General features: G+C 45.7%; 1 protein-coding gene across 1 annotated transcript; it reads left to right on the top strand.

The window, feature by feature from the left end:
* The first annotated feature begins 7,473 nt into the window (after positions 1-7,473).
* myoc (myocilin) lies at positions 7,474-14,244 on the top strand. The gene is made up of 4 exons (XM_080831926.1): positions 7,474-8,367; positions 11,284-11,337; positions 11,675-11,773; positions 12,519-14,244. Exons 1-4 carry the CDS (start codon positions 7,911-7,913, stop codon positions 13,304-13,306), a joined length of 1,398 nt encoding a protein of 465 aa, XP_080688052.1. The 5' UTR covers positions 7,474-7,910; the 3' UTR covers positions 13,307-14,244.
* Positions 14,245-14,705: the final 461 nt, after the last annotated feature.

The raw sequence follows: 14,705 nt of genomic DNA, 5'->3' as shown, positions 1-14,705 counted from the left end.
AGATAAGAACAACATACAATTAAATTGCATTATAACAGTGAGAAGAGCATAGAAAATAAAAGTTAAAGAACACAGTGAATAAATAAAGGACAAAGTCTTAAGTAGAATGAAAACAAAATCAAAAGAATGTACATAGAATAGAATAAAAACATTAAGGAAGTAATCTTTCGGAACACTAGATAGAGAACCATAACCTGAATAGTTTCATATAGAATCCGTAATATACTGTATAGATAAAGACCCGAAACAGAGGCTATCCCTAGACTAGAGCCTTAAAAAAGGCCAGACAATCTATTTCGGAACACTGATTAGAGAATCATAAGGCAATAGCATGAATAGAATCTTTAATATCCGTAGTAGAGTTTGAAAGAGCCGTTTTCCATGAAAGACCTGAGATACAGCTTAGCCAGAGAATAGAGCCAAAACAGAGGTCTGCTATTAGGGCTTAACCATAAACCCAAGATGTCACTTCCTTGTCAGGAATAATTCCAGAATTAAAGTGCATTTTAACTAAATAAATAAAAAGTAGGGTGCCTTTGGTCAGTTCACAAAAAGCATCTGAACAGTTGGGTCTTAAGTCTAGCTTTGAAACGAGCTACAATTGGGGAACCGTTGGTTCCAGAGCTGAGCAGCACGGCAGCTGAAGGCTACTTCACCATGTTTGGTTCTGACAGTGGGTATTACCAACAGATTTTTCCCCAGTGATCTGAGAAGTTTAGCAGGTGTGAACATCTGAAACATATCTGAGTTAGTTTGGTCCTGTCCCATTTAGTGATTTTTAAACAGGCTACAGTACTCCAAAATAAATTCTGTGACTAACTGTAAGCTAGTGTTAGGATTTAAGTATTGGAGTAATGTGGTCAGTTCTGTAAGAACTATGGCAGCTGCATTTTGTACGAGCTGAAGCTATTTGATAATCTTTTCAGGAAGGCCTGTGAAAAGACCACTGCAGAAGTTAACCCAGCTGGACATAAAGGCATAAATGAGTTTTTCGAAGTCATGTCTGGCATAAAGCCTCTATGTTTTTGAGATGGTAAAAAGCTGATTAAGTTATTGCCTTCATATGGTTGTTGAAACTGAGATTGCAATCAATTAAGACACCAAGGTTTTGAACAGTGTTCGTCCCTTTAAGTCCTTTTGTGTCAAGATGAGAAGCAATCGTAAGTCTCACCTCATTTTTCCCAAATAAGATTATTTCAGTTTTGCCCTTATTCAGCTGAAGGAAATTTTGAGAAATCCAGCAACTAATCTGGCCAATGCATTGCCAAGACATTCTAGGGGTCATTGTCGTTTAGTGAGAGGGCTAAGTCAATTTGGGTGTCATAAGCATAGCTATGATAACAAATTGTGTTGTCTTTAAATATCTGTCCAAGCGGGAGCATATAAAGATGAAGAACTATAAAGGCCCCATGATCAACCCCTGGGGGACACCACAGGTCAAGGATGTTGGTGTTGAGGTAGTTTCCAATGGCAACAAAGAAGCTCCTGTCTTGTAAGTATAATCTGAGCAACTTGATAACCATACCTGAAAATCCAACCCTATGTTCATGTCTGAGTAGTGTATATGTTACGATCAACAGTGTAAAACGCAGCACTATGGTTACGCTTACGAAGTTCCCCGGAGAATTCTGGCATTCATGAAAGTTTTCTCATCTAGGATTCGTTCTTTACATCCTCGGATTTAAATAATTAAAATAATAATAATAATAATAATAATAATAATAAATATGAGAATATTTGTATCATTAACAATTATGTATTCACATGACTACTGGTTGCTTGATCCAACCATGTTTTAGTTGAAAATTTAAAATCTATTTTATGTATGCAAATAAGATCATTCATGAAAACGATTTGTTTAAAAGAGATCTTATGGTCTGAAAAACTAGCTACATCAGTGTAGGTGGTAAAACGAATTAATGTTGATGTGTAACACTTAACAGATTACACTGGTTTATCCCATACGCTGAACATTTGATTCTTTCTATTTCTAATCAACACCAGAACAGAAAAAAACTTCAGGGATACTGTATCCCCGTCTGTTATCAGAACAACTGCTTCTGGGTGAGCTTAAAGGCTAAGGCTGCTGATGGTGTTAAAGTGGCCTAAGACAGTGCTTTTTTGTTAGGGTGGATGGAAAGCTCTCCAGAGCTGTTGCGCAGCAGTTATTTGGTGAAATCTGAGGGCTGGCAGCAATGGAAAGAGAGAGAGAGAGCTTGGTTCCTGTACGCACCATGTCCTCCATTTTCTTGGCGAAACCCAGGTCAGGAGATGCAGGCGAGAGGGAGACGGTGGACTGAAACTGGTATGTCCGGTGGCTGTAGCATGTCATCACAGCTGTCATCATCAGGAAGAGACTCAGCCAGGATCATGTCCTCAGGTTAATAATGTTGAGGCTGTTGTTTGTTGCTACTACCATAAGCAGTTGTCATATCATTTTTGCTGATGCCATCAAGCCGAGGCTAGGGGTCTAGGCACAATCTGTTCTCGATGAATTTGTGCTCCTGATACATCCCTTCTGCCTGTGATGGGCTGCAGCATTCCTTCACTTCAACCTGTTCATCTGGGGGTGCGTAGTCTGAGAGTTCAGTGTGTGTTACCAGGCAGACTTCTTGGGGTTCGGCAGGGACCTGCACCTCTACTTAAAGATTGGCGGTGGGGGGAATGAAGAACATTTTCCGAGAGACTGAAGTTGACAATGAAATATAAGAAATTTGATGCAGTCAACAGTGTCTGTGCCCTCTGAATGGCATTGGAAAACAGTGATGTGTGGAGAGAGGGGAACTGGTCTGAACGTTTGCCATTTGGACAGAGCACAGAGAAGTGGGGACTATGAAAACTGATTTATAGCCATCATTAATATTCACTCCAATGACTAAACCATCGTTTACTCAAGATCATATTCCTCCCTCTTTCCCTTTTCTATCCCATTTTCTCCTCCATTTCTCTCTTTCTCATTCACTTTGAGAGATTGATTCGATATCCTTTCCCTCATTCCACACTATTTATTTCCTTTGTGTATTTGAGAGTGTCAAGAGTTTTGATTAAAAGGGTATCCGTACCAAAAGAACTTGCAGAAAATTCCAAGGTGTTATAAGAAAAATTTTAGGAGTAATATTTTAATTTGTGATAAACCTTTGAGTTCTTCACAGTCAACCGGACCCTTCAGAGTGATAAATGTCCCCAGTATTACCCAAGAGGTCATGAGATTAATGAGAGTACACTATGCCTCCCAGGGCAGTTATCAAGGGAATCTTTTGTGTTACGGGAGTACAGGAGGAGAGAAAAACAGACACCAAAGGAGAGGGAAATGTCTTCCATGTGTTCCATTCTTACTGCTGTTTCCACTGATCAGAGCCCACTGCTTGAGATGCCCAACCTGGCTCTGCCCATCCCTCATGCTCTGCATTCATGCTACGCATTCATCATAATCCCAATAAAAAAACAGAACTGGGGACACATTGTCTGACCAGATTTTTGCCACATGGGGCAGAACTGGACCAAACCTCTGCTTCAATGCCAATGTTTTGTGACCTGTCTTGATTAAACACGTGTGCCTTGTTATTCAGGCATAGACCATCTAATATCACGCCCTTTTTAAACACTCACACATTCACACATGCCCAACAGTTTGGCAGTGCAGGTTGTTTTGGATTAAAGGTACTGGCCTGTTCTGGGGGTGACATCAGATTTCCAACATAGTAGAGGTTACATAAAGGCGGTATTGGAAACAGGGGGTGTGGGACAGGCAGACCAACCCAAGCCGCTGTTTTGTTCCAGTGGAAGAAACAGGACCCCGGTGCGGTCCTCCCCACACCCCATCAGAGCGCTCGGCGCAGCAGGAGGTGCACTAGATGAGTCTCTGAGACTCCATCACGAGGGAGCAGAGGATACATCATCATCATCAAAACAGACTGAACTGCACCAACCTCACCAAGTAGAAGGGCATATGGTTATCAGAGTGAAACCAGGCCGAACTCTAGGGCCATAGTTTATAATTCTTTCTCCCTCTCTCACACACACACACACCTTTTGTTGTTGTTTACACCTCTGGTCTTCCCGTGTGGCACTTGCGATATCAGAAATAAAAAAATTTAACCTGAGCTGTACTTCTGAATGTTTCGGAAGGTTGATGTTCCCCATGACTGTCCACTATGAATAAGTCAGGGTTGATTGCAATGGGAAGAAAGCCAGAGCAAAGCACATTCTGAAATGATAGAAAAATGAGCACAGGAAATACCTGAGATGAAGGAGATTTAAAAGCAAAATAGGCAAGTTTTGGGTGGAGCAGCAGATGTTTGATTGCCACGGTAAGCCCTAAAGTAAATAGGGGGTACATAAAATTAAGAAAGCGTCTTGTGGGAGAAAAGAGGTATAAGGCTGTGTAAGGGGCCACAGGTATTTTCCAAACACACTAATCCAATGGAGACAAACCCAACATGACCAGAAGGTGATCCTGGCAAACTCTGAACACTCCTACTGTTCCTTGCCATCCTTGTCCGGGGTCATGGAAATGATGCTGGTCTGCTATGAAAACAAATACACTAACTGCAGAGTAAATGTCAGTCATCATGCTGGCACACCGTCAGAAACAGCGGGTGTTGCAAGCATGTTAGTTCAAGCATGAGAATCTGAGCAGAGCAGAGCGATATAACACTTTTCTTCAAAGGCAAAATAACATTCCACACATGAGTGCTATTGAGACACATGGATCGGGTCACAATCTTATAAAGGAAGAGTGCTGGGCAAACTTCAAAAGGAGTGTGTGGTCATGACACTTTTCAGTGTGTCCTGTGAAACGGAACGCAGTTGTTCGAATGGTCTGCTGTGTCCTCACAATATCTGACCTCTCCCAACCGTCTGCATGTGTGTGTGTGAGGTTGTGTGGGTGTGTATCTGTGGGTCTGTCTGTCTGTATGTGTGTGTGTGTGTGTGTGTGTGGTTGTGTGTATATCAGTGTGTGTGTGATGCCTTAGAGGCCTTAGGTTTCTTTGGGCCAAAATTCAGGGTCTGTGGAATCTGGGTGTGTGATATGAGATCTCCTAAATATGTTGTCAACAGGAGGAGGTATTGTATCATATTCTGTACCACACACAGCGAGAGAGAGAGAAAGACAGAGAGAGAGACAGAGAGAGAGAGAGAGAGAGAGAGAGAGAGAGTGTGCGAATACTGCACACAAGAAGTTGAAAACGAAGAACATTTCCTTCTAAATTGTAAAAAATTTGAACCAATTAGATCAGTCTTCTTCCCAAAATTTGAAACTATAATCCCAAATTTGGACAAAAATAAACAAATCAAATATATATTGGGTGAACACCCAGAACTAATATCAGTATCAGCAAAATATGTAAAAGCATGTCATGACAGCCACCAGACATAATTTTCTGGTAACGCATTTACTTTCTTGTTTTGTTTTATATATTCATTTACTTTTATCTTTTATTTTTTTTTTCCCCTTAATGCTGCTCTCTCTCTGTGTGTGTGTGTGTGTGTGTGTGTCTGTGTGTGTGTGTGTGTGTGTGTGTGTGTGTGTGTGTGTGTGTGTGTGTGTGTGTTGCTATCACTATTGTTGTTATCACTAATGTTGTTGTTATCACTATTGTTGTATTGAGTGCTTTGGCAAACAATGTATCATGCATTCATGCCAATAAAGCCAATTGAAATTGAAATTGAAATTGAGAGAGAGAGAGAGAGCGAGAGAGAGAGAGAGAGAGAGAGAGAGAGAAAGACAGAGAGAGAGCGAGATAGGCAGACATACGAACAAACAGGGAGAGACTCAGAGTTCAGAGTTCAATGTACTTCATCGCTGTCAGGATTCTTCATGTATGTTGAACCATTCGTTACCATATGAAAGGTTAAAACTTGCCCCACCATCAAGCTAGATGTCCCACACACAGGATGGCAGCCTTGAGTCGCCCTGGTAAACAGATCCTAGTGGAAGTGTGAAATATGCTGGGCGTCTTGGCAGAAGAACGGGGCAGTGAGTGAGCTCCCATGCCGCCGCAGACTGGAAACGAAAGACAGGGATTGGGTGACTGATGGGACTGGTGGGAGAAAGGGTGTGGAGGAATCAGAGATATGCTGGATATAGTACGTTTGCGGGCTGGAGAGTGACTCATGATATTAAACGGTAAGATGGTTATCACCCGGCCCTGAACGGAAAAGCACCTGGTGAGCAGATTTTCTCGCTCCTTCTAACACACTCTGTCACGTGTAGGCAACACTCACTCTCACACACACACACAGACAGACAGACATACAGACACACACACTCACACAAACACACACACACACACACACACACACACACACACACACACACACACACACATACACACACACACACACACACACACACACACACACACACACACACACACACTCACACTCACACTCACACACACACAAACATTAAGACACACTAGTCTTTATGGCGTTATACGTTAGAGGTGACTGCACAGCATAACAAAACTATTGATCCCTGACCTAAATCTATCTCTTGCATCACATTCTGACCCCACCACCCCACCAACCCCAGTAACAGGACACTTTACTGCTCCAGGGCACTGTGCTTCTAGCCTGGCTTCGCCCACCTATTGCTCCCAGCCCAGTTATCCCTGGGATTATATTCACAAAGGGAACTTGGGTCTGGTTTGACCAGGTTTCCTCATCTCTGCCTAGCTCTGAAGCCCTTTCCTGGGGTTAGTCCACCACAAGGACCCCTTGCCATGGTCAAACCACAAGAAACCAATAGCACTGGGATTAATGCACTTGCTTGGGCCCCGAATTAGAAACGGGAGGATCAGTCTGACGTGGGGGAATTGCCGCAGGCTGTGTAACACAAACAAAAACACAAACACAAACCAAACACACACACAAACACACACACACACACACACACACACACACACACACACACACACACACACACACACACACACACACACACACACACACACACACACACACACACACACACACACACACACACACACACACACACACACATACCCACTCTCACTCTCTCACTATCTCTCTCTCTCTCTCTCTCTCTTTAACAAACAAAGACTAATTGAAACACTTACTCAAGCAAACACAAATGCAGACAAAAATGATGATGCACCCCCAAATGTTCTGTTCTTGTATGCAAGCGACAGTATTTGCTCTGGAATTTTACTGGAAAGGTTTATGTGCAGTTACAGTCAACAGTGACTCCATTCAGACTTCAAAGACTCAGCCTCACACACACACTCTGGCTGGAATGTTCCTGTTGTTGGGACAATCCCCAAAACACACAGCATCCTGCCCCCTTCCCCCCCCTCCCCCTACTCTCTCTCTACCTCTTAATCCTCTCCTCTCTCTCTCCATTCCACTTCACTCCATCCCTCCCCCTTCCATCCCTCCCTCCCCTCTTTCTCAGGTTGTATAAATATCCCCAGTGAAGAGTGCTTGGGGCTCAGACTCACTAGCTGCAAACAAGGGGCACCAACCTATCTGACCCCAGATCAAAAGGAACCCCCACCACGTCTCTGAATCATTAAGACAAATGCAAAAACCCAACAACAACACCAGATCAGAAGGGAAAGCCTTTGAGGTAAAGACCGCAGAGCTAAGAAGGGTTGAGAGGTCAGGGTGAAGACGTTTAAAAGCTCATCACATCAGCTCGGGTTGCAGCAGCGTGCCCCAGAGAGGAAGGCGGAGAGGAAACAAATTAGTGACGGCGCTAAAGAAGACGCGAAACAGGACAGGACGTGTCAACGAGGGATAGAAGAGAGGAAAAAGAAAGGGGGACACAAATCTATATCAGAAGTCTCATCTGAAGAAGCAGCCCGCACAGAGGAAGACTCTCTCTCTCTCTCTCTTGTTACCTGAACAGGTCTGTGCCCCAGTTCCTCACATCTGTGTCTGAGATGTTGTCTTTGGTCACACTGGTGTGTGCCTCCTGCCTGCTCCTGGGGGCTCAGGGACAGGAGCGGGCAGCCATGTGGAGGGGGAATGACCGCAGCGGCCGCTGCCAGTACACCTTCACCGTCGGCAGCCCCACCGAGGCCAGCTGCCCCACCCAAGCTGGAGGTCCAGAGCTGGAGGCTCTCAAGTCCAGGCTAAGCCTGCTGGAGGTGATGGTGACACGGCTGACCGGCGGACAGACGGGGCCGGTGGACCAGCAGCAGGGGCTCCAAGAGTCGTACAACCAGGCCATGGGGGAGAAAGCTGAGCTCCAGAAGGAGAAGGACAGGCTGGACAGGCAGGTCCAGGAGCTCCAGATGAGGCTGGAGGAGTCCCGGCAGGAGGCTGAGAGACTAAGGAGCAGACCCTGCACCCAGGGCAGTTCACAGCAGCAGGACAGCGGCCTCCGGCCTGGGGGAGGTGAGTACAACCGCATCAGGAACTGACCTGGAGCCAGTTTTGCTAAGTCGACAACCATGGGAGGTGTAGGGTTGTCAAATAATGAACTGGAAAAGAAATGTAAGACTTTCTGCCTTGCCTATTGTGTGCTCCATTTAAAAACTCAAGCTACTGTGCTGCATATGAAACTGCATGAAACCCATCTGCCTGTCCTCAAAAAAGAAAATAACTATTAGCCTTAGCTGCGCATGAAAACATCCTTATGCATGTCATTTTTTTCAGTGTAGCAAAAATATTATTAATAAACTCATCATTGCAAATATTGTGCATTTTGTCCAAATTTGTTGATTCCATTTTAATTTAAAAAAGGAGGGACATTTTTTTCAGTTACAGGCATAGTTTACTCTTTGACTTGATTTAGGACGCACCAACATTCCCATCTCCCCGTGAGGCAGGCACATGGGTGTGTATAACCTTGTAGTGCTATTTTGAATGTCTTGAAGCTCGTGAGAGAGTAAAGATAGCGGGGCGATTGTATTTAGGTAGGGCTTTAGATGGTGTTCCCCCTCTCATTAACATCCGTGTCACAAAGGGGACCAGTGTTAGGGGATTAGGGTTGTAAAACATAAAGAGGCCCTCGTTCAGGGTCTGGTTTAGAGGTTTCCAGCGCAGCCGACAAACCCTCCAGGAATTCCATCTGTGCGAGGGGTGGGGGGGTGGTTGACTTCCCCAATCAAGGAGAGAAGGGGATGTTGACCTGGTTTGGTCAGGTTAATATGTTTAAGCCCATGTCAAGACACATGGTAAAACACACACACACACACACACACACACACACACACACACACACACACACACATGCACACACCCCTGGCTCACTTCTGCATCTGTACTTGCCAGGTAAACCTCTAGAAACAGGGTTTCCTTTCAGTAAATCGTAATCCCTGAACTGTACCCATGGCTCCAATCCATGTATTCCCTTTATGTCCTTGCCCCAATTCAAACACACATATCTCCTTTGTATTCCCCTGCTTATACACGCACATTCTGCCTGGAGGTTCCCCTTTAATTTATAGATTCAAACCCTGGTCTGTATATATATAAACGCTAAAGATCCCGCCTCCAAATGTATCTGGTCACAAAGTGCATTTATATGTCTCTCCATTGGCTGCCAGCATCTGTTTTGGTCCTCTTGTTGACACCTGCTCTGCACGGCCCCTATCTGCGGAGCCTCCAGGAGGAGCCATGTGGAGAACAGATCAAAATGGGGAGACAGGAGAGGAGAGGAGAGGGGGGAGGAGGGAGGAGGGAGGGAAGAAGCGGAGCCAGAGCAAAAACATTATGCTGGCAACGGAGAAGAGAGAAGCGCTAGACCAAGGAGACCTTTCTCTTTGCAGTTGGGAAAACGCGCTCGTCTCCTGGGGTCCTCCTTTAAAACATAAACAGAGGACCTGTCTCCGTGGCGAGTCCGTGCCAAATTGCCGATAAGTCTTTTGCCTTCGGGCGTGAAGGGACCCAGAGTCTCCAGCAATGTGGATCTGAACGCTGATGCTGCGATGCTTTGTGACAATGACTGTATACACACACACACACACACACACACAAAGAAATGATGGGGTATGAAAACAGCAGAGCTGTACATGCAGTAGCAAGGGCCCAATTTCCAAAACAACCCTTTAAAAGTTTTTTTTTTTTTTATGGGGAGGGAATAATTGGGCAGCTTGCAGACCACTGCCATCAAACGGGGCTTCTGGTGAAATTACCCTGACTGGTTCCCAGACTCGCCAGAACATTTCTTGGTGTTCTGCCCACACCGTTCCGATAGCCCTTGAGGGACCAGAAGGTGTTTGAACACACATGCAAACAATCTGGCCCAGGAACAATATGCGTTTGTGTTCCCCCACTGACGGAGCGCTCACGTTTTTCAGTTTCAAAAGGATTTCTAATGCAGGCACCGCACATAAGTCATCCAATGATTTGCAAATTTATTTGCCTTTGTGTACACGATAAGCCAATCCACATTTTGCTTATTTAATGCCCTTTCCTTCCAGTTGTCAGTTGGGGCAAATTAAGTGCAACTTCCAGATGTTCGCGTGTGGCACTATAACATCTGGTGTAGTATTTAAGACTCGCTGTAAACTCTTGTAAACACTTTCACACATTATCATCCATTAGTGTCACTGAGATGCTGCAGGCTGCATGTTGCAAGGGAGCGTAAATGGTTTGGTTTCTGATCAGTAAACATTCAAAATCATGTGAGGGCTGGACTGAGATGAAGGCTTGTTTAAATCAGAGGGTAATTGACTTGCGTGTGTACTTGTGTTGTTGTGACGGGGTTGGGCCGGTTCAGTGGAGCCTAGGGTGCACACACGGTCATTAGGCCTGCCTGAGCAAGGCTAGCACACCACCCCTGGTGTATGTACGTGTGTGTGATCAGGTTGCTGGGACAGGCACTTTGGTGGGTGGAGGGTGGGTGGGGTTACGCGAGGGTGGGGTTACTACCCACCGTCCGGCGGACTCCACGACAGCTGGGAATTTACTCAGGAGTCTTTATTTCCTCCCGCCACATTCCGGCCAGTCAGTGGGGCTGCGCGACCTCCACGCCAACCACCACCACCCTCCCCTCTGACCACCCCAAAAGATCCAGAGAGGTTTAGGGGGCACAGATCAAAACCATCAGTAGAGCCGCCTTCACGCCGGCTCAGTCTCCACCAGCACCACCTCCCTCATGTCATGTCCTTATAGGAACCTGTTGCTCAGATTTCAGGTTAGACAATTACTCCTTAACCATCTGTGTTCAGAGGGAGAAGGTAGTTTGGATTTCTTTCTCACTCATTATGACACCATTCTTTTCTTGTGATGTACATTATGTTTATGTGCAAATAAATTGAACAGGCTTTGAAGGTTATTCTCTTGACCCATGTGTTTGCTCTGCAGGTTCCAGTGTCCTCTCCCACCTTCTTCCCAGTGGGCAGACTAGCGGTCTAAGAGGTAACAAACACCAACCTTTAAACATACATACATACATACTTACATGAAGCTGAATATCAATCAGTGAAATATGCTGTGCTGTATACCTCTGTTTTCACCCTGGTTGCAAACAATCGACTTGACCGTTGCCAGTCTGTCCTTTTGGTAGAAGCTTCCCTCCGGTTTTCTCCATTACACAAGTCTTGATTGATGAAGATGAATGAATCCCAACAGTGGAGTTGAGGGCTCAGCATCCATGACTGCATCTAAATTTACAGAAACTGGCAAGTGATGGCTGTCCCTCTCTCTCTCTCTGCCCCCCCCCCCCCCCCCCCCCCCCCCCCCCCCCATTCCCCAGACCCATCCTGGCATTATGGAGTCCCAGGGTACCAAGAGCTGAAGGCAGAGGTGGCCGAAGTACCTGTACCAACAACTGCAGGCATTGAGGACAGCACAGGTAAGAGGAGAACACAATATCCTGACACCCACCCGGTGCCTAAAGCGCCCCCTGAAGCACTGGCAGAATACTAACATCTTTCAATCATATGCCTCAGTGGCATAAGGGCAAGTTCCTGTGCAGACGTGGGGCCAGTACTTTTCTGCTACCTCACAAAAAAAAGACGTACACAGGTGTCATGAGTCAAAAGGCAAAATACTAAATGTCTTATTCATTTAGTTAGAAATGATGTCAAAGTTTTGTCCCACACTAGCTTACTACGCGTCCCACATTTGGTCTGCTTGCATCTGGTCTCTTCACCTAAAATGCCAACTTTCCCTCTGCTGATAGGACAGGCTCATATGAGGGTAAATATTTAGTCAGGCCTATAAATAGTGTTGTGTATGTTTAGCATCACACTCAGCAGGACATGAGGATCATATGCTGAGACCCTGCTGCTAAACAAACACTGTAACTTTTAGGGGTTTTCTCTCCTCCCCCACCCCCCTTTAAGCCATGCCAGTTCCTCTCCCGTCCCATGCCTCCTCGGATTATTTTGAGCTGTGACGCATATACCCCTGATCATTTTCTCTGGCCGGTGAGGGAGGCATGGTTGAGTCTGACCCTGACATTTCTCAAACTACACTTCGGCCATTCCCTCTGTGGGGTATCACTGGACTAGTGGGGGATTTTTGTCTTAACTATTGACTTCCCTCGAATATTTCCATTTTAGTTTTTCCTCCTAACAGCATGGGGTTCTCCTCAGGTTGTGGTGAGCTGATGGCCATTGGAGAGCCTATGACCCACCGCAAGGCTGACACCATCGCCGGCAAATACGGTGTCTGGATGCAGGACCCGGAGGCTGCGGCGCCCTACGGCCCGAGCATGGTGTGGCGCATCGACACGGTGGGCTCGGAGGTGCGGCAGCTCTTCGGCTACGAGGACATGGAGCAGCTGGCACGTGGCTACCCAACCAAAGTGCTCCTGCTGCCCGAGGCCGTGGAGAGCACCGGGGCTACCATGTACCGCGGCTCCCTCTACTACCAGCGCCGCCGCAGCCGCACCCTGCTGCGCTACGATCTGTCCACCGAGAGCATCGCCTCCCGCCGCGACCTGCCCCATGCCGGCTTCCACGGCCAGTTCCCCTACTCCTGGGGCGGCTACACAGACATCGACCTGGCCGTGGACGAGCAGGGCCTCTGGGCCATCTACAGCACCAACAAGGCCAAGGGGGCCATCGTTATCGCCCAGCTGGACCCCCACAGCCTGGAGGTGCTCAAGACCTGGGAGACCAACATCCGCAAGGTCACGGTGGCCAACGCCTTCATGATCTGCGGCCGGCTCTATACGGTGGCCAGCTACGCCGCTGCGGAAACCTTCATCAGCTACACCTTCGACACAGCCACCAACCAGGGCAAGACGCTGTCGGTGCCGCTGAAAAACAAATACCGCTACAACAGCATGATAGACTACAACCCAGTGCAGCGAAAGCTGCTTGCCTGGGACAACTACTACATCGTCTCCTATGATGTCCGACTGGGCAAGCAGCAGTAGAGGGCATGAATCTCCCTACATGACAGGTGAAACATGTGCAACACTAGTAACACATTGGTACAGTAGCACTCAAGGCGCACATGCAGCAATAAGCCCTGAAAACTCAAGCATCCGCAGAGTAGCACTCTTAGAGCACACTGCACACAATATGGCACATTTCATTACAGACTAAGTAAGTCACAAACTGCATACCAAATAGAAAAAAAAATTAACAATCAATTACGTATTAAGAACTATTGATAATGTTTAAATATGAGTATTTAAAGAAGACCAAACCTAAATCATACACATTGGATGCAGAACTGATTTCTAATCAGTTTCAGGATAAATATTTCTACACCACACCTGCTGGACAGTTAAGCTTGATAGGATGTGTTGGGCACTAACATACCTCTGAGTGAGTACCATGTAAGTCGGATGTCCAGTGAGTGTACTGAGACTGAAGGGGGAGGTGTGTGCTCTTCGAAAGTGTATAGTAGTGAGTGTGGTGCCCCCTGCAGGCTTTTTGTGTTGGTGGGGACTAGTATTTTCTCTCTCAGTGGCACGGTCCACATAAAGTATTACCAAGAAAAAAATATTTTTCTACCTTTGCTTGTAAATCTGTTATCTTGTTTGTGTTTTCATATATGGCACTGAATAAAGTCTTGAGGGAGTTAGAAGCAAACTAAAATTAATTCATGCTAATATTTTTCATTTCCTTAAGACCATTAAAGTTTGTCATTTTAGTGAAAAACATGCAAAAACATCTTCCAAGAGAATGATGTTTGGAAGCAAAAGTTACACACAAAAAATTAAAGTCAGCGTCTTCCTCCCTCAAATCCTGCAAAATGTTTATAGTATGATGATTTCTACAAGCATGGTGAGACTGCCTTATGCCTCCCGTTGTATTTCAAGCATAAATTATGTACAAATGCAATAAATAAAGATTATCCTTACCATGTCAATGACATGTCTGTGTTTATCTAAAAGGCGAGAACTAAAAAAAGCACCCTTGAACAATAAACTAGCAGAGTTTCACTTTCAAGTGCTGGATAAGACTCACGCCCCGGGTGGACAGTCAGAAACAAAGACACATACACCTATAAGCAAGACATATACTGTATATAAATATCTATTTACAAGATCATCTGTCAGGAAGCCCTTTGCCAGGTCTCTTACAGCATAAAAAGTTCCTGGTTTTCCCCATCCTTGCTCAGAGGGCATCATCAGCACAGAAAACGTCAGCCGTCAGCAGCCCCAGGGCCTTGGTAATTATAGTGAACGGCTCGCTGGCTGGACCTGATTGTGATTGCTGTGGGTTTTGGTACAGGATGGAGGATAAATGCTACAATCAAGATGGCAAAGAAGAATAAAGTACCATTCATTTGTCCACTTACATGAACCAAAAATAATCTAAATT

The sequence above is a fragment of the Sprattus sprattus genome (genome assembly GCF_963457725.1).
Source record: "Sprattus sprattus genome assembly, chromosome: 2".
NCBI classification, from domain to species: domain Eukaryota; kingdom Metazoa; phylum Chordata; class Actinopteri; order Clupeiformes; family Clupeidae; genus Sprattus; species Sprattus sprattus.
This window is presented reverse-complemented; position numbering and strand designations above follow the sequence as displayed.